Here is a 19,174-nt window from a genome sequence, read left to right as displayed (position 1 = left end):
TAACGTCTCCACAGCGACTGGTCCAACTTCCGGGTATAATGAAAGATGGTAAAAAAGGTAACAGATAAGATAGTAAAGAGAAAAACCATGTAGCGAGAGGCGTTAATAACATACACTGTTGTCGTATGAGACGAAAGAATTTGGCCTTTTTGATAAAACTACCACATGAAAGATACTCGTACTTTAATTTTTAAAGAAAGTACACAGGCGAAAAAAAGCATCCCATGAAGTAAACTTCTCAAAATACTCGTTATTTATACTTCATACGTGTATTGTACTCATTTCTAAAAAAGTCATTTATCTTAAAGAACTCATTGTCATTTTCTTCAGTAAATACGTCTTGTTTCTCTTCGACCCTCCCCTCCACTCTGTATTTGTTTTTAACATAATCTGCACTCAACTTTCACTCATTTAGAAGCGCATGCATTACTCCCGCATACAATGAATTTCATCATAAAATATCGCAGTCGTATCGACTGCGAATAAATTTCAATTCACGATAAGTATCACTCACAGTAGACGTGCTGTATAATCAATTCGAACGAGTACTAACTATCTCAAGTTACGAGTACAACAACCCTGTGAACGTGATCATGAAAATGTTCACTACAAAGACAAACGAAATGAATCTTCACAATTTAAGGAAGTTAATCATCGTTTCCTTGGAGCGGAAATTACACCACCGTGAGTGATTTGCGAAAGAAAAATAACAATTTCGTAATACGCTGCAGGCTGCACCTACGCGTAAAGTCGTAAGAAAAGAATTCGATTCGAGGAAACCCCATGACGTCATATACATGACAAACACCAACACGGTCAACGCCATGATCTTTCTTTACCTACATGACGAACAAAAACCACTATTTTTAAGAAATATTTACATGAGAATTTTATTTAAACAAAATTAATATAACCTTAAACAGAAATGCTCTTATTTTTACATTATTTATAAAATTTTTCCATCCTTTCGTGCCAAATTTTAGATCTATGGACTGGGTCGAGAACAGGGGCAATTATAGGCTCTATTGAACGAATTTTCGATTGGAATCGGTTCGCGTCCCGAGCAACCATCTCCCATGGACTAATACGAGCTGCTCTGTAAGCGAAATCCCATGCGATGATAAGGTGTACGGTGGCCAGTTGTGAGTTATCAGCGAAACGGACCTGGAAAACAACAAAACGTGTTAGTGGAACTAGAAGGCGCGAAAATCTGCCTACGTGACTAAGAGAACATACTCGTTTTCTTTTTTTCGATGATGTATCAGGAGTATCTAGAGGAATGTTTGAAGTATCGGCGGGGTAATTTTTATCGGCAATATCATCAACGTAACGAATCTGAAAAAAAAAGATGAAACAAACATACGTTGATTAGAGATTTTGCATATTGAAAGACTAAGGATGGTAATGACCGCAAAAAAAAATAAGACACTCACTTCATCGTGATCATCGTAATCGTCTGTAATTTCGAAACATATGAAGCTATCGTCGCTATTAATTGAGGATTCGCTCGAAGATCTGGATTTACGTAGCTGAGGGAACTCTAATACCATGCTCTTGTCGTGCGTAATATTTTTACGTCTATTATTATTATAGCGCGAGATCATCGAGGAACTGTTACTTCCATAATACATGAATATATTATTCTCCATAAAATTATTAAAATCGTCGTTCTCGTTGATATCGCAATAACAGTTTAACGGGATGAAATACCACTCTGTTGATCCTTTGGACGACGGAAACGACATGGTTATGTTATTCTCCAACATGTTATTATCCAGCCAATCTGTTATGGGTTCTTTTTTAGTTTTGGCGTTACGTTTTTCTTTATTTTTGGAGTCTTTCTTCGGAGTTTTTTTATTTTTGACGATTAAATTGAACTGGCAACTGGTTATAGGTTCTGATTTGGCGGTGAAGTGACGCAGATTTCTGTTACACGACGTGTCATCCGCGTTACTCCCCTTGGTGGCTATTGTCCTGGGGTGGCTTTCTTGATGGATGGATTTACGGTGTTTGCGGTTTCTTCGCCTCATTTTTTGGTGTAGCTGACTTAGATTATTTACTTATATACAGGTAGCTGAACAGGCAGACTTCGAAACGGTACTGGATCTCGGTACAGGTCGCCAAAGCGATGAGAAAGGTGTACTATTCTTCCGTCTTTCCAGACAAGTATTATAATTTGTACAAATTTTACTAGTTTCTAAATTGAAATCTTTATGTACAGAAACATTAGACGTCACCATTTTAACGGTGTTGCGGGTTTCATTATAACCGCAATTAGTCGCTGAAAGGCATCTTTGCTGCGATGAATTTATTAATTTCCAAATACCAAACGATTTATCGCAATGCCATTTCGAATCGATTTGCGAGGATAAACTGCTGTAAATTGAATCATTTATAACTGGGACATCGTGATCGTAATAAAACGATAACATAGTGCAATCACGTACATCAGTTCAAAGTTAACACATCAATACATTTTCACTTCAAATACACCGAATCAATACGAAGTCGACTTTTAAAACGATACGCGCACAATTCACACTACTTTTTACTCGAAATAAAACAAAATCAATCGCGAAATAACTTGGAAAACTTTTAAAACGTAAATGAAAGAATTATTAAATCGAAATGATAATTGTGTAATCAAGGTAAAGATGCTTGTGCCTATCCTTCTCCCCGTTCTCCTCTCCCTGCCCTACTCCATGCGACACGAAAACACGAAACGCTACCGTAATTTGTTTCAATGCCCCGTTTTTACCATTTTTTATCTAAGTTTCACATAACGCTCGTTAGGAGCGCTAAATAAATTCTGCGTACATTTTGGTGACGTAACGTGCCGGCATTAAAATCACGGTTTTTCAACATGCGCATGCGCAAACAGCAGTCAGCGGCGTGGCGACAGCTGTGATCGTTGCGTTCGATGTTGTTGTTATTTTTGAAATTTTGAATTGATTAGATTAATTTTTGATTACTTTTATTTGAGCTGAAAATTGAAATTTGATAGTTGAATATGTCAGCTGCGTTCTACAAAGACAAAATCATTGACCACCAAGAATACTCATGATTTTCCACCTCAAGTAACTTTTCTACGTACCTACCACCACGAAACCACGATTAATCAATGTTATCACTATCAGAGCAGGTACGTAATACAATATGTCAATTAATAATAACACGAAGAATAACTCTTACAGTACGGTATTATGTTCAAAATGCCCAATAATCTCGCTATATTTCCATCTTGTTTCCAGAAATTATCAATCGATGGTCAAGCCGAATTCGTTTCTTCAGATAGCTTCGCATCAAGTAAATCATGGTACACACACGCAGTCTACTAGAACCTTATTCTCGTTCACAAAAGGACCAAAGTTATTGGGACATTATGAAGGAATTAAGTCCACGCTCTCGTGAAATGAATAGACAACTCCGTGGCTTGTCATCCTCATCGTCATCGTCGTCGTTGGATTCTGCATCCGAACTAGGGAGCAATGATTTCCATCCCGATGAGCTTCAGAATCCGATTCAACTGAATGAAGCTTTCATCGAACAAATGGTCAAATTTTGTCCCATTATGAGCGGCGATAAAGATGAACAATCGTACATGAGCGATGGGGAGTACAGTACGAGCAGTGAAACGCAAGTACTGATGGAAAGTGCACGAATTCCGGTCAGTTTATCAGAAAAACGATTTTCGATTTCGCTCGAAGACATGCAACTGCCTCCTCCTAGACGTGAATTACCTTTTAGAGAATCTCGTCGTTCGCTGGCACTGCGGGAGAACCCACGTAGGCTGGCCGAAGTGCTTGAAAATGAGTCTGAATCGAGTCTCAGCGATTCTACTTCCAGCGGAGATGATCGTGTTGCGAATACATCGATGGAAAAACGCAAACTTCCTTTTCGAAAATCTCGTAGTTCGCCAGCAGTACTGAGGACACTACGTATGTCAGAAGAGTCAGAATTATCTGAATTATCTTTCAGCGATCGGAGTGTATGTTCTAATGGAGAAATTCGCAAAGAAATCGAGAAAGAAAAACAGTTCATGCGTCAGTTGAATTTGCGCCATTTTGATGATCATAATCAGAACGAATCGGAAAGCGATTCCGAAACTGATAAAATTCAGAATTCCAAACAAGTCGTTACTGAACATCAATTACCTCGTAGAAATATTCGTACTCCGGTAAGATACGAATCGTTCGACCAATCTTCCAAACCGTCTGCAAAATCAACCGCTCGAAGAAATATCTTTACAGAAACATCTAGCACGAAGAATTTAATGCTCACACGGAGTAGATTAGCTCAAAGCAAATCCAGTGAAAAAAATCGGAACGATGATCAAATCAAAACCACCCCGATTAAAAGTACTATCCTCGGTCAAAAATTGCTAGTTAAGTTGAATCGTGCAGATGTGACTCCTGAACTTCTCCGTAAAGCGCAATCAAAAAATAATTTCGTAGAAACTTTGGAAGAGTCTAACGCTAAAACCATAGAAAGTCACGACGATATCGAAACCTTGTTACAAGCTCTTGAAGGGTCGAGTTCCAGTGATTCAGAATCAAATCGCCGATTAGATCGAGTTAGATCACCGATTAAATCGAAATCACTGATAAAAAGGAAAAAAACAACGACTGCAGAAAAACCTAAAAAAAGTAGAAAATCCGTCGATAAAACCACCAAAACGGAATACATACGAGACCTCGTAGGGTTGAGTTCGAGTGATTCCGAATCAGATCGAGTCAAATCGCCGATAAAAAGGAAAAAAACAACGACTGCAGAAAAATCTAAAAAAAGTAGAAAATCCGTCGATAAACCCACCAAAACGAAATATATTTGCCACGTTTGTCAGCAGTGTTTTACGTCGATGGAATCTTTGAAAGATCACGATGAAACACATTCTGCCAAAAAAATTCGAAAGTGTGAATATTGCGAAAAAACATTCACTCGTAAAGATGAATATGGGAAGCACCGACGTCAACATCAACATGATGTCGATTTCAGCTCGCGTGTCGATAAAGCGTTTAAATGTGACATTTGTAAGAAAAGGTTCTCCTATCGTCATGTCCTGCGACGCCATGAACGAATGCATGAAAATCGAGCAGAGTACAAATGCAAGCAATGTGACGAGAGATTCGTTCGTCAGGATTATTTACGTGATCATGAAAGATTGAAACATTCGAAAAATCCTTACTTTTCTTGCCAATACTGCGACAAACAATTTTCATACAAACATAGGAAGGAGGAACACGAACGTGCTCATAGGGATGAAAAACCTTTCAAATGTCGTTTTTGCAATGCCCGATTCAATCGCAAAGAGTATGCAAAGAAACATCAACTTAATCACGAAATAAAAATTGCTAAATATACTTGCGACGAGTGTGATGATACGTTCGTTAATAAATTTACTTTGCAGCAGCATGTCCAGAAGCATTTGAAACTCAAAGAAGCGGAGGAAACGGAAGATTATATAATTGAGGTGCACCAGTTATTTATTAATGACGATTTTTAAAGTGCTTCTTGTTTCATTTACCAAACTTCCTCGACGATACTTAATACTATGCATACATACTTGAATGTGTTATTTTTACATGAAAATGTAACGTTAGATTTACGATCTGTTTTATTATACGTAAGGCTTTCAGAAGCTATGGTAGTCGAATAGTAAACGCGATTTTTTTTCTATTCACTCGTTATTTTGTCACGTAAATCTCCGATTAATTTATTATATTTTCGACAAAATTTTATATTAGATTATTTAAGGTATACGAGTTATCTAGTGTTTTAAATTTTGTCTACCTATACGTATTTTTATTCGAAATAAACTCTTTACTTCTTGAATGATTATCACTATGAATTTTTGAAAGTTTTCCCTCTCTTCGTTCGGTCCAATTTGCTATTCTGTTTGAAAATCTAAATTTATTTAAATCTGAAAAACATTAAACTCAAAAAATCAATTTCACGCATCAAAAATGATTTTTTCATTTCCTTCCTGGATTATAAATTTTCCAAAGTTTTTAGCATCAAATTTGCTAGGAAAATTTCAAAAATCAAACGTTTTAAACAAAATTTAAAATAAATTTGGTTTATCGAGTTTACTACATTTATACCTTACCTGTTTATTATTTTTTTTGTTAAACTATTACCATCAAAATCTGTCGTAGACCTTTAATCGAATGCATTTGAAATACTTACTTCAGTATGCAATAATTGGTTTGAAATTCAGAAAAAAAAACAATTATTTATTTGTAAATGCAACAGGTGAATTATTACAATACTTACACGTATAAGTGAGCATTTAAATGAATTTTGATTCTAAATTAATTTTCATTTTTCGTATTGGTTAGATACGTAAAATAAATAAAAATAATTACAAATACCTCTGTAACAGTATGTATTGAAAATCATAGTGAAATTAAAAAATTAATTTCTTAGAAGTTTCAGAAGAACAATTCCTGTCATGATTTGCAAAATTTTATGCGCCCAGTACAATCTGAAAAATTATTTTAAAATCGATGATGAGAAAAATGTCAAAGCTTGTTGGTAATAACTGAGTTAGGTACCTACTTATAATAATTATATCTACCTTTGTAATTTTTTCTTGGCACTTGGTATTGTTTCTACAGGATCTTTGAGCACGTATTTACGAACACCAAGGACATAGTTTTTAATATACACATCCCAGTTTAAAGTTGAGATATCGACGTTGAAAATATCTTGATCTATAACGCTGAGCATTTCATTTTGAAGAATTTTCACATTTTCATTGGCGAAATTCCATTGATGGAGAGAAAAAAATTCGCCCATTTTGGCAGCTAATTTAGATCTATGGTAAATTTTCAACATCCTTGAAGAATAAATAAAAATCAAATTCGTGTTATTTTAGAATTATTATTATCATGTGGGTATTATTTATGTGTGTTTGATGATGAACAGATAACTTACATCGGTTTAGACCCACTTAAGCGTAAAACTGCATCCAATAAGAAAGCAGGAAAAAATTGAAACATCATTTCACTGAGTAAATGTATGAAACGATTTGTATGATATGTGAATCCTGGATACCACTGGATATATTTTGATGGCGCCGTTAACGAATGGCGTTGAGTCAAAGCACCTAGTTCTTCCCAACTTAGAGGATTCAATGTACCTGACGTACAGTTGTAAACTTTTATCGCATTTGTCCTGTAATATTTATATTAAAAATTGAAATTATTTTGTCTTTAGGAAATATCTACAAAATCTGGTTAAAACTGGTAACCTGAAAGTAGCAGTATGCCAGGCAGCAGAGACTAAAGTATTTATTACAAAGTCTACTGGTATTATGTCCACAACTAATCGTTGATCACCTAGAATACTGCGTATAGTTCCTCGGCCAATTTCCATCAATATACCAGTAATACCGCTGACGTTGTCGACCCATCCTTCGAACGGTTCTCGCCAAGCAGCTGTCACTGTTGAGGGATAATTTAAATGAAAATTGATACCTAATTGAACGGAGATTTCAGAATCATCGGTCATGTACCTATACTTGGCCTAACAATGGCAACGGCGATATCATCTGAATATTCTGCAACGACCCATTCAGCCATAGCTTTGGTAACTGTGTAAGTATTGGGATGTTTTCTTTGTAATTTACGGCCAATTTTTTTTAGTAATTCTTCTGATAACATTTCGTTAGGTTTAATTTCACCAAAAATATTCGCTGGAATTGGATAAACTGTTTCTAAAATTTCTTCTTTGTCAGCATTCGAGTAAGCGGTAGAAACATGAATTAAAGCCTACAGAAAAAATGAAAATAAATCAAGAATATTTCAATACCTACTACCTAGACGTGTTAGATGATTAGTTATGAATGAGACTTTCATTTGAGTAGGTAACTTACTTTTAAATTTTTCATTTGTTTACAAAACAGTAACACCCTTTGAGTGCCTAATGTATTGAGCGTTACGGCAGTATCCAAACTTTCATTGAACTTGACGGTAGCTGCGGAATGAAAAACTATCGTCACTTCTTGCAAAAGCTTATTTTTATTTTCTTCGGATATTCCTAAATCTGGTTCTGTTACATCTCCAGCGATGCAAACGACCTTTGAAAGTATTTTTTTGTAACATTCTTCGGCTCGAATACGATCAAAGACCTGAACAAAGATAACATTATGAGATAAATATAGGCCTAATATTTAATCATTTATGTTAGAATTGAAGATTAGAAATACTACTGACAGGATTTTGTAGCAAATCATTACATCTTTCTTCGCAGCTTTGACCTTTCTTCGGCCTTATTAATAAATATATGGTGGATACGGTGACGCAAGTTCTGAGCAATTTTTCAGTCAAAGCTTTACCGATGAATCCAGTACCTCCAGTGATGAGAACTTTTTCTTCATCGTAGAATCGAATTATTTCACTTTGCTCGTTGACTGAGAGTAAAATATTGTTGTTTATGGCCGATAAATTATTATTATTATTATTATTATTATTGTTGTTGTTGTTGTTGTTGTTGTTGTTGCAATAATTCCATGACGTGTTCCAATTAATGTCTCTGTATCTACGATTATTGTCGTTCATTTTAATTTATTTTTCAGTTTTGTTCGAATTTCCATTACGAATCAAGTTTGGACTGGAAATTACTCGAAATCAACCATTTTCGGTGTTTATCCTGTAAAAATGCATCGAAATCGTAGTTAAAATATGCTACAGAATGCCTACGTTTGATCGAGTAGGCTACTTTATTTACACCCTGGTTAGAATACTGTATTCCAACGACCAGAAGTGAAAGGAGTTCCTGAGAATTCAGACTCGAAGTCTTTAAACGCGAGTCTTTCAAAATTACGACTCTGTCGAGTCTTCAATTAGTAAAGATTCTAAGTCTTGATCTCTTTACGAGTCTTCATGGTAAAATTCAAAATTATGAGTTGAAAAGTCAATGTTTTGGGTCATTTTAACGTTCCCTTGTTTTCCTCATCCCCTTTTTGACTGACTCGAAATTATTACCTACCAACGAATGTTCCTCAAAATCTTTAAAAAAATGTACCTTTTTTTTGTTAAAAAAAAAAAAAAAAAAAGAATTAATTTAGTATTTTGATTGTATCTTTCTAAATTAATTCTAATATCTAAGTATATTTTTTTCATATTATGAAAAAAAAATTTATATAATATCCATTACTTTTGACTGAATTTTGAAATGAAGCCATATTTTGACTTTTTGAGGAATAAAATTCTCAGTATGAACTTTGAACCTCTGGAATTTAAAAAACAAATAAAAATATGATAAAAATATCTGAATAGGTATAGGTAGGCACCTATTTTAACGACTCGGACTCGCAAATAAAGAATTTAAAGTGTGAAATCATCTGGGCTTGATTGAAGAAATCAAACCTGCTACATAGATTTTCATATTTTTTGTTTTTTTTTCAATTTTTTTGCACGAATATTTTATGAAAAAAGTTCTTTGTCAAGATGATTTTTTTTTTGAGATGAGGATAAATACTGGAACTGGAATAATGTTTTTAAATCAAAAATTTTTTTTGGGAATGGATAGCTGCAGTTTATTTGATTGTACAGGTTTTTTTTTACTGTCCATTTTTAGCAATAATTTGGGTATGAAGTGAAATTTTATTTTTTGTTGCCTCCTTAGCTTATTAACAGGCAGGATATTTCGTTGGAAGTTTCGAGTACTGATGTAATCCATCAAATGAAATCCATTAAATATGATCACTTAAAAATTTTATAATTAATGTGCTTGTCTCTTTCAATTTTCTTTTTGGATGAGACAGAACATCAATATAAGGTAATAACATTTTTTGAGACGAACTAAAAAGGTTCTATGAATGATTAAGGCTCTTTTTTCAAAATTGAAATATCGAATTGATCACATTTTTTAGATCACGAGTATCGCCTTTAATAATAATAATTTTCTCTCGCAGACATATGGTATTTTTGAAAAAGAATTCTCCAGATATTTCGTTAGATGGGTAATTGAGTAGGTAATAAGAGAGAACTAATTGAAAAATTCCATAGGTCAAAATCACCTTTGTATTTTTAATGAACACAAATATTTTCCAATTCCTTCACTAAAATAACTACACCTAGTACCAACCTCCTCGCATGCGAACAAATAATTTGACCTTATATCGTCAATGAATTTATTTCGACTTCGACAGACCTTTAATTCAATCTACGTTTTTAAAAACTGTCAATCAGGTGATTAGAAAAAACCAATGAGCTATTTATTCTTATTGTGGTATCAGATGCGAGCATTTTAAATAGTAGTCGAATCGATACTTCTAGGACAAATATTCTCGTACAATTATATCTTTCTTGTCCTTCCAAATGGTTAAAACGTTATTGCTGCCGTACTGACAAACATTTGATTGGCTGAAAACAATGCGATGACACTTTTGAAATATTTATAAGCTAAACGCCCGTATCGGTGATAGTGTTGCATGCACAAAGAGTATTGAGTTTTATTTTCGTGCTCGAAGAAATATGGCTTAAAGGCAACAAGTTTCAATAGCGTGGTAACACGAGCACGACGCGTAAATATCAGCTCAACGATTTTGAAGGCATTTTTAAGCGTTTAGACCTTTGAATAATTCAGTACATTAGTACCGGGCTTTTTAAAATGGGTGCGTTTTTCTTTTCTCTTCTCCTTTTTTTTTCGACCAATCTAAAAATAGGCACTTGTATGGACGTTTATTTTACCTACCTATTAGATTAGGTACCTGCATGTGTAATAAAGTCGTTATGAAATATTGGTTTTTGATAGTTTTTGGGTAAAATTGACTTGGATTTGGAGTTGCGGTTTATCCGCCCACTTTTATAAGCAGTACAGGGTGTTTCAAAACTCAACACAAGTTCTAACACAAGAAAAACTACGAGTAGGAGGACTTAGGAGTAGGAAAACGTGCAACGACGTATGATGGTTTACCTAACCCTTGATTAATATAGGAGCAAAGATTATTCTCCATAATTACAAATATACTTTTTATCAGTTATTTGAAGAAAAACTTTAATTGAGCATTTCTTCCTCGTATGGATTTTTACAGGAGCTGTTCAAAATACGTATGACACATCAAAAGACCAAAGGAGAAAAAATTCAAAATTTTCCCTAATAAGATGAGCTAAATATTCCAAGACGATGTCACCTGATTTGTGGAGGTTGAAAGCGAGGTACATATTAATCAAATTTCAGCATTCTAACTTAATTTAAAAAGGATTTTTTTGGGTATCGAAATTTCTAAAAATTTGCTGAAGCCTCCAGAACCATTCAAAATGGCTAAAAACCGCTTTAAATCGATGAAATTGATCACGAATTCTCAGAATTAGCCTTGCTTTCACAATGAAATAAAATACCTAAATTTTTCGAAAAAAAAATATGTTTTTAAAAATCAAGTACACTTTTAAGTACGTATATCTTCAGAAGATTGGGTCCAGGGTTCGTGTCCCTGTTCGGAAGCCAATGTCAAGATAAACACACTATACTCACACTTGAGGTTGAGGTATGACTCTGATAAGTGATAACGTTCTTTCTTTCTCACCAGTAGTGCCACGGATAATAGTTAATTGAGGTCAAAAAGGCTCGCTTTGTTTATAAACCCCTATAATTTTAAAGGAGACTACTTTTGAAAAAGGTCACCTATATACTCGTAACGTAGGGCACCTATTAAAAAAATAATTATCTGAGTGGTTTTCTATTTTTCAATACAAACCTGTAAGTTGATTAATTATGTATGGTTTTTCGATGTTTGGCAACGTCTCGTTCGACCGCAATTAATGGTAGTTAAATTGAATGGAAACTCGAAAAATAAACCCAAAGTTTAAAATTTTGAAATTTAATCAAAATAAAAATAAGAAAAATTACACGAGAAAATGTTTAACTTGAAGAAAAAAACTTTAAAACCGAACGAGCAAAGTAAAATAAAACGGTAAGATGCTTAAAGAGGTATTGAACCCATCAGCGTAAACAGTTTAGATAAATCACGACATGATAATTCTAATTGATTTTCAAGAATTATGAATTCTGTAACGATTTTAAAACAATTTTTCATGTATTTTGAACTTTTATTTTTGCAAAAAAAAAAAAGTGCAAATACGTGACTTTTAAAATTAAAATACGTGACTTCCAACCTGGTTTTGAGAAGTATATTCCTAGATATAAAATGATTTCTTTCAAACGATAGGTAGGTAGGTACCTACAAGTATCCTGTAAGTAAGGTAATCTTCAACGATTTGGAAAATTTCCGCGTCACTAGCATAATTTAAAATCAAAATTCTCTCAACTAATTAAATACTATCATAAAAATGAAAAAAATACTCGTAAGTACAAAATTTCAATTAAAAACAACCTTTAAAAAATTCCAAAAAAATTCAACATTAGCACAACGATAACTACCTATTTGAAAAATAGCACGTTTTATTCGAAAATTCAAAAATGTGAGAAACGAGAACCGTTGGACGAAAATATCACTTACAATTAAATAAATGAACCAACTTACCCGCGAAAAATAATAACTACGAATAAAACATGAAAATATTCGAGTTGATAGAAAGAACACTCTCTCCACGATCGAAATTTGTCAATTAACAAAATCGTAAATTGGTAAAAACGGCGGCACGGCGGCAAAAAAGGACTACCGAATGTAATTTGATAAGGTTGCTCACATAATGAAAATCATTGGTCGAAGAACTACCTCCTATACTCGAACCTCGACGAAGAAAGGACAACGCGAGTAGTACGAAAAGGTGGTGAAGAGAGTTTCTTCGTTCTTATTGTTTTATAGCCTTCTTCACTACTGATTGATATCCGAGCGGAGCGAATACATAAAATTACAATTAGGTATCACTCAGTACGAGTAGGAGTAAATATAGGTAAAATGTACCTGTGCATTGGCGATACCTTGCTCCCCCTCCCCACTTCACTATTTGTCCAGAAAAATTGAAAGGTCAGTTTCCTAGGTCTACTCGTATTTGGGATGGTGCAAATAATACCTACTCAAGAAATTAGTGTAGCAAATTTTTAATGATTAAATTTTTCTGAACTTTACAAGGTTCTTATGGGTCCAGGTAAGGATTGTAAGGGTTCATCATTTCGATTTTGGTAAAATTTATAAATCAAACTAGGGTCAAAAATTCCAAAAAATTTAAATTTCATCAAATAGACCTAAAACGCTACAATTTGATACGAACCCTATTTCAGACCACCCAAATCAATTGGAACCGGTTTCAAACTCTTTTGAGTAGTTCTAGAACCTCCAGCAAATTTTTGAAAGTTGAAATTCCCACAAAATTTTACCTAACGAAGTGGAAATGCTAAAACTAACGTTGTACCCTAATTTCACTATTAGTCGATTGGAGGTAGTTTCAAGCTGTTGTGGAACCTCCAGCTCCGATATTATTTTCAATTTTCGAATTGCTGGCGAAATTATCTGGTTCAGAAGTTCAGAACCGACCGAAACCAATTTTAGAAAAATTATATGTAATCGATCAAGTAGGTCACTAACAAGCTAACAAGCTCCAATCTCGTTTGGTACAGTTTTTATGATCTTTTTTGGATTTATCTTGAACTTCTTCAGAGCGGCTGGAGGCTACAGAACAACTCAAAATCACCTCCAAGTTCGAATCGATTCAAATAAATTCAACTTATGTTGAAATTAGGATTGAGGTAAATATTCGCGTATCCACTTCATTAAATAATTTTTTTTTTTTTATTGAAAATTTTCACTTTGAAAGTTTGAAATTTGATTTCCTATAGGTTCCTTCCAAACCAGACCAAAAACCAGAACTGTTGAAAATGGCTCAAGGCTCAACAAAGTGTATCTAAACGATTCAAGAGTTGAAAAATAGTCTATCTACTATACCTACCTAGTAATTTTTAATTTTTTAGACCTGACTCGGTGTAAAATTTCCAGTTCTTCATCTTCTATGAAAAATGAAATTCTAATACGAAAGAGATTCAGAATCAACATCTGAAATCAGAATCAAAATAAAATGTCCTTGCTCCTTGGTCCTTGCCTCGGAGCTGATTCGACGTTCCGTTCCGTTCGACTTCGGAGTCGGACAAAAAAAAATAAAAATATGTGGTGGGCAAAACGATCACTTTCGGTACTTAACGTAATTACCAAGTAATTACCGTGTTATTCGCCGGAAGAGCACGACCTGCGAACCGAATCCGCCACTCCACCTTGGCTTTGGTACATGGCTTTTTGTGATGCATTTTTGTTATCATCATTCATTCATTTAAAAAAAAGCTAGAGAAAGTGTTTTTAAACCAATTTTTACCGTATAAAAATGACATTTTTAACCTGGAAAGTGTAACTAAGTGACAAACAACATTCAGAACAATGCGATAAAGTTCCTGCTACGAAGCAAATACCGTCGTGTTTTTCCGCAAAGCAGTGTTTCGAGGTACAATGATTTGAAGCATGTTACCTCATTCCCTGACCAAGGTAAATATCCTGCATTATTCAGCTGAAATAGTTCACATAAGCCTTACTTTACCATTTATCTACTTCTCGAAAAAACCTTCGAGCTATCAGCTCTGTGCTCGAACGTTGAAATACGTCAAAATATTGCGTATTAACTTATGCTCAGCTTCCGTTATCTAACCCATGTTTTGTTTACAGAAGGTGGTTGGTTCGACGAGACCGACTTATATGGAACCTGGTAATCGTCAAGATGTTTCTAGTGAAAATTATGACTTTTTTAACACAGAATCTGACATCATTTTAGAAGACGAAGAAGAATATGATATCCTAAACAATGAAACTTTCGGTGGATCGAAACCCGGTATGAATTTCATTCGTTATTGTACCTACCTACCTACCTACCGTTCAAATCAAATCTAATTATGGACCGAGTAACTCAAATTTATGCTTATTTCAGCTGCAGTTCCTGCTGAAGAAGATGAATCCATTGCCTGGGATGATAATTATGACCTCCATAACGATGAAACGTTTGGAGGGGAAATCGAAGGTGTGTATTTCATCAGTCAAGGTTTTCGTCATCGACTCCAGAGGAAAATTAAATATCGATTTTGATTTATTTATATATTTTTTTTTTGTAGAGTATGATTGGGAAGCAGAACATGAAAAATTAGTTAACATCATAGGACATACGCCGGAGTCCAGTAAAGATGATATCGAACAATCTCATGGGGTACGTTGTGTGATTGGATTTATTTTTTTGACCATCGTAATGCAGTCGTATTAATGTTTGTTGATTTGAACGCAGATAACCGATGAGAAAAGTTTCATTCTCAGTCCAGATATCATTAAGAAGAATGGCTATCATAAATCGAACGTAACGCCAAAAAAGAACGTTTATAATGAGACTGATTCTCATAAGTTGAATTCGATTAGAAATCAAAAAGATGAAGAACCGTTTAAATTTCCTCCCGTTGTCATAAACGATGCCGAAAGTTCGAGTAACGAATACGAAAGTCATCTAGATTATAGTTATAATGAAGCATTCGAACATATCGAAGAGCGCGATGAATTTGGTAGCAACGAAACTCTCACGAATGATTTCAATCGAGATCAGAAACATGACAAGTGGTATAATTCGAATTTCGATCATTCATCGGGAGGTCCGAACCGTAATTCTTGTGATTTCTCGCAAGGGTATTCGTTGTTTTCATCTGGTACTAATCTATTGCAAAATGCTGGCATTCATATACCTTCCGTTTCGACTTCTTCAGCTGTAAGATAAAATTGTCTAGAGAGCTTACTTCGATCACGAGATGAGTTTTAATCAAAGAATTCGTTTCAGATTTCGAAACCAGTCGATGCTCTGGAAAGCAAATTCGATTCGATGAAACTTCAGCCTTCCACTTCGAAAATTCCTAGCGTTGCTGATTTAGAAAAACAATGGGTAAGCGTAATTTATCTACCGATGAAGAAATTACTTGCCGAAGGGAAATTATCATGTGTTTATTTTATATTTTAGATAAACGAATCTGCCTCGTCTTCGAAATCGATTATAAACGCTGACTGTTTTCGCGCATACAACAGCGCCTTATTTCTGAACGGTAATCACACATCTAACGATACATCTCAGCCTTCGGTCCAAAAATCATCGCAGCCTGAACATATGCGCTTGGTTAACGACGGATTTCCTAATTTTATCAATCAACAAAAAGCACCGGATCAGATAAAAGCACCTTTAATGCAGTTCAGAGTCGAGGAAAATGATAAAAATATACCCAAAAAATTCAACGTCTATGATCCTCAAACCCCTGAAATGGCTACGCTTTTTTATCGTAATACTATAAATTATGCCAGTAAGTTGATCATCGATCTCTACCGACTCGTATTCCATACCGGTTTAATTCATTGCTCGATTTTTTCCTTCGCAGATCTCAACGCGAATATATTAAATTCGTATACGAACACGATGATCCTGCCAGTTGACGCTGCCAAAGGATTCCCATTGGTGGATTTGGCGAAAGAGCCGCCGATGTTGATTCCTAACGAAGCTCCTACTCATATTACCGAAAGTACTACCATACTTTTGGAGAACGCTCGAACAAATCCGATTCCTGGATTAGATCGCATTCATTTGGGAATGTTCCCTCCACCGCCGCCTGGTCTGACCATCGATCCGAGTAAAATGTGCCATGTGCCTGCTGTACCATCTGTTGCAGCTGTGGCTTTACGACCGGCACCGGCACCCGCACAACCTAGCTCGTATTTAACCCTACCACCGCCTCAGGTCCTGAATCGTATTACGACCATTGAGCAACAAAAACAACTTATGGTATTTGATTTTTTTTCTTCATCTTTAAATGTCTGTTATAAACTTGATTGTAAAATGCATTCGTCATTTTGTAGAAAATGCAAAACGAAAGCGATGTGGCTAATTTATCCAATATCGACGAATATGCCGGTATGATGACAGAAAGGGAGAAATATTGGTTGGCTGGTGTTCAACTTTTGCAAATTAATAGTATGGATCCGTATAAAGATGATTATTATTTCACTGTGAGTTATTCGCCGATGAATCTCCTCCGATTGATTCTTGTTCCTATTATTTACATTCAAAATGATTGATTTTTTTTTTGTAGAATTTCCAAGCTCGTCGAAAAGGTAACCGTAATAAGAATCAAAATACGAATAACCCTGCTTGGAAAAATAACCATACTAAGGATTACTCTCCTCTTCAGTTTGAAAATTCATTAGGCAGAGTTCAAGTACGATTTATAATCATTTCCCTTCTTATTTTAATTAATAAGATGAATGTGCTTCATGTATTTGTTTTTTTTTTTTTTTTTGGGTAGATTGGTAGTGTAGTGGCGCCCCGTCAGGTAATCGATACGTATTTAATCGAAAGCTCTCCGAAGACAAATGCCAATATGGAAGATATTATTCAAGAGGACACTCTTGCCAACACATCGAATAGAAAACGTAAAGCTCTGATGCTTCAAATCGAAAATGTAAGAATGATTTCCATCTACGAGAAGATGAAATTTTATTCTACGACTTTTGTCGATTTTCATTTTCAAAACTGATACAATTTCGGTCACGTTTCAAGGTTATATTTTTTTTTGTTTTCAGATGTATTCGAAGATCATAGCGTTGGAAGGATTGCATATGAATAACGGTAAAAATAAACCTGATCCGGATGAAATTAAATTGGAATCCATGTCGATAGCTGCTGTTTTACGAGAAGAAATTTTAAACATGAAAGATGATTTCAAAATTATCATGTCTATCAAAAAAGGAAAAGTAATGGATCTTGTTTCATCTGCAATCATTTTACTTTTACTCGATCAGATTTTGACCTCGAGTTTTCTGATTCGGCTCAATATTTTACTTTCCTAAAAATAGTGAAACCATCGTTGATAAGAATTATTTTCACTAAAAATAGTTTCATTCTGTGTAGAATTCGAGGTTAAAATCTGCTTGAATTTTAAGAAAATGATTACAATTTCGTCGAATATTTAACGAATAGCGACTCATTACTGTCTTTGAATTTCCACAGCGATTGGTGCTCCGATTTTTAAGTTTTTGCGATAATCCAGGCGAGGTTTGGTTCGAAATATTCAAGATACTCGATCGTGTCGTGAGAAGTGATCAAGAGCACGGGTTGCTATTATCGTACCTTCCATATTTCAGAGCCTGGTTGACTACGACGCAATTAACCACACTAATTCTAATCGCTAATCATTTTCAGAAAAATTTAAATTTATATTTACGAGATAAAGTACGTACATTTTTATTTAAATTACTCATTTAAAAAAATCAGACACCATGATTTTCATTTGTGTATGTTTGCCTTTTGCAGTTTTGCGTTTCGGTAATAGCAAATATGATCGAGCAAGCCGAACAGATATTCCTGTTATCCAAACCAGAAGAACAGAACGCCTGGATGGATTTCGTTATTAGTTTAGCTGAAATAGCGCACACATCTTTTGATTTTATACAGAAACCTGTCGTCTCAGTTAAACCACAAATCTTACGTAGCCACTTGTTAAAATGTAAAAAGCTGGAAAATGGTTATATGTCTTGTTTGTTGAAAATTTTTTCTAATAATACTAGAAAGTAATAATTTTTTACGTGTATTTGTGACTCGAAATATTTTTCGTTAATTATTATTCCTTTTTATGTGTCATTATTGTATGTAGTAACCGATTATTTAAATTTTTTTAATGTACGCAATTCACGTACATGTTCTTTTCTTGTTTTTATTTCAGTTTTTATCTTCCCTTCTTATTATTTTTCTCTTCTCCTTCTTTGTTTCTTCTATTTTTTTTTGCATTTTTGAATTTGAAATTTACATTTTATTTCGATGTTTCAATTGAATTTTAACTCACACGTAAAGTTTTTAGTTTTTTATTGTAATTGTATTATTTGAGAACATGTTGAACGTTTTAGACATGTTTGTTGCAGTTTTCTTTGTGTATTGTTATAATCATCTTTTTAAAAAATATAATAAATCATTGGAATTATATCGTTATCTTCTATAAGCAATGGGCATTAAAAAAAAATTGCAATTTTTATTTCATTCGTTTTTATTTTTGTAGTAATTTTTTTTTTAGGGTAGGGAAAGAATATTGAATTGGTTCTGCGGAAGATGATTGTACTTGCCTGAAGAGAAGATTCTTTTTTCAAAATAAATGGGCTGTATATTTGTCCTTCAATTGAAGAAAACTGACATTGGAGAGGGGGTGAGGTTGAAAACAA

At 34.4% G+C, this 19,174-nt stretch overlaps 4 protein-coding genes across 6 annotated transcripts; 2 read left to right on the top strand and 2 right to left on the bottom strand.

The window, feature by feature from the left end:
• Positions 1 to 863: 863 nt before the first annotated feature.
• On the bottom strand, positions 864 to 2,671 carry PPP1R15 (Protein phosphatase 1 regulatory subunit 15). The gene is made up of 3 exons (XM_065364965.1): positions 1,434 to 2,671; positions 1,237 to 1,335; positions 864 to 1,164 (listed from the first exon to the last, which is right to left on the bottom strand). Exons 1-3 carry the CDS (start codon positions 2,028 to 2,030, stop codon positions 943 to 945), a joined length of 918 nt encoding a protein of 305 aa, XP_065221037.1. The 5' UTR covers positions 2,031 to 2,671; the 3' UTR covers positions 864 to 942.
• Positions 2,672 to 2,903: 232 nt separating this feature from the next.
• On the top strand, positions 2,904 to 5,832 carry LOC135846017 (zinc finger protein 37-like). Its single transcript, XM_065364961.1, has 2 exons — positions 2,904 to 3,142; positions 3,252 to 5,832. The coding sequence occupies exon 2, from the start codon at positions 3,314 to 3,316 to the stop codon at positions 5,501 to 5,503; it is 2,190 nt and encodes a 729-aa protein (XP_065221033.1). The 5' UTR covers positions 2,904 to 3,142; positions 3,252 to 3,313; the 3' UTR covers positions 5,504 to 5,832.
• A 401-nt stretch (positions 5,833 to 6,233) lies between these two features.
• LOC135846018 (putative fatty acyl-CoA reductase CG5065) lies at positions 6,234 to 12,801 on the bottom strand. 3 transcript variants are annotated; one of them, XM_065364962.1, is made up of 8 exons: positions 12,491 to 12,801; positions 8,217 to 8,652; positions 7,877 to 8,131; positions 7,517 to 7,772; positions 7,253 to 7,445; positions 6,937 to 7,176; positions 6,578 to 6,838; positions 6,234 to 6,484 (listed from the first exon to the last, which is right to left on the bottom strand). In XM_065364962.1, the coding sequence occupies exons 2-8, from the start codon at positions 8,559 to 8,561 to the stop codon at positions 6,415 to 6,417; spliced, it is 1,620 nt and encodes a 539-aa protein (XP_065221034.1). In that variant the 5' UTR covers positions 8,562 to 8,652; positions 12,491 to 12,801; the 3' UTR covers positions 6,234 to 6,414. The 3 variants fall into 3 exon arrangements, with proteins under 3 accessions (XP_065221034.1, XP_065221035.1, XP_065221036.1); XM_065364963.1 differs by lacking the exon at positions 12,491 to 12,801 and adding an exon at positions 11,705 to 11,922; XM_065364964.1 differs by lacking the exon at positions 12,491 to 12,801 and adding an exon at positions 9,160 to 9,184.
• Positions 12,802 to 14,182: 1,381 nt separating this feature from the next.
• Patr-1 (Protein associated with topo II related - 1) lies at positions 14,183 to 18,941 on the top strand. The gene is made up of 14 exons (XM_065362874.1): positions 14,183 to 14,440; positions 14,618 to 14,780; positions 14,877 to 14,966; positions 15,058 to 15,149; positions 15,225 to 15,692; positions 15,762 to 15,863; positions 15,939 to 16,272; positions 16,348 to 16,748; positions 16,823 to 16,972; positions 17,056 to 17,181; positions 17,269 to 17,424; positions 17,546 to 17,716; positions 17,973 to 18,194; positions 18,276 to 18,941. The coding sequence occupies exons 1-14, from the start codon at positions 14,417 to 14,419 to the stop codon at positions 18,534 to 18,536; spliced, it is 2,760 nt and encodes a 919-aa protein (XP_065218946.1). The 5' UTR covers positions 14,183 to 14,416; the 3' UTR covers positions 18,537 to 18,941.
• Positions 18,942 to 19,174: the final 233 nt, after the last annotated feature.

This window comes from Planococcus citri, chromosome 4 (genome assembly GCF_950023065.1).
Source record: "Planococcus citri chromosome 4, ihPlaCitr1.1, whole genome shotgun sequence".
Classification (NCBI taxonomy): Eukaryota; Metazoa; Arthropoda; class Insecta; order Hemiptera; family Pseudococcidae; genus Planococcus; species Planococcus citri.
This window is presented reverse-complemented; position numbering and strand designations above follow the sequence as displayed.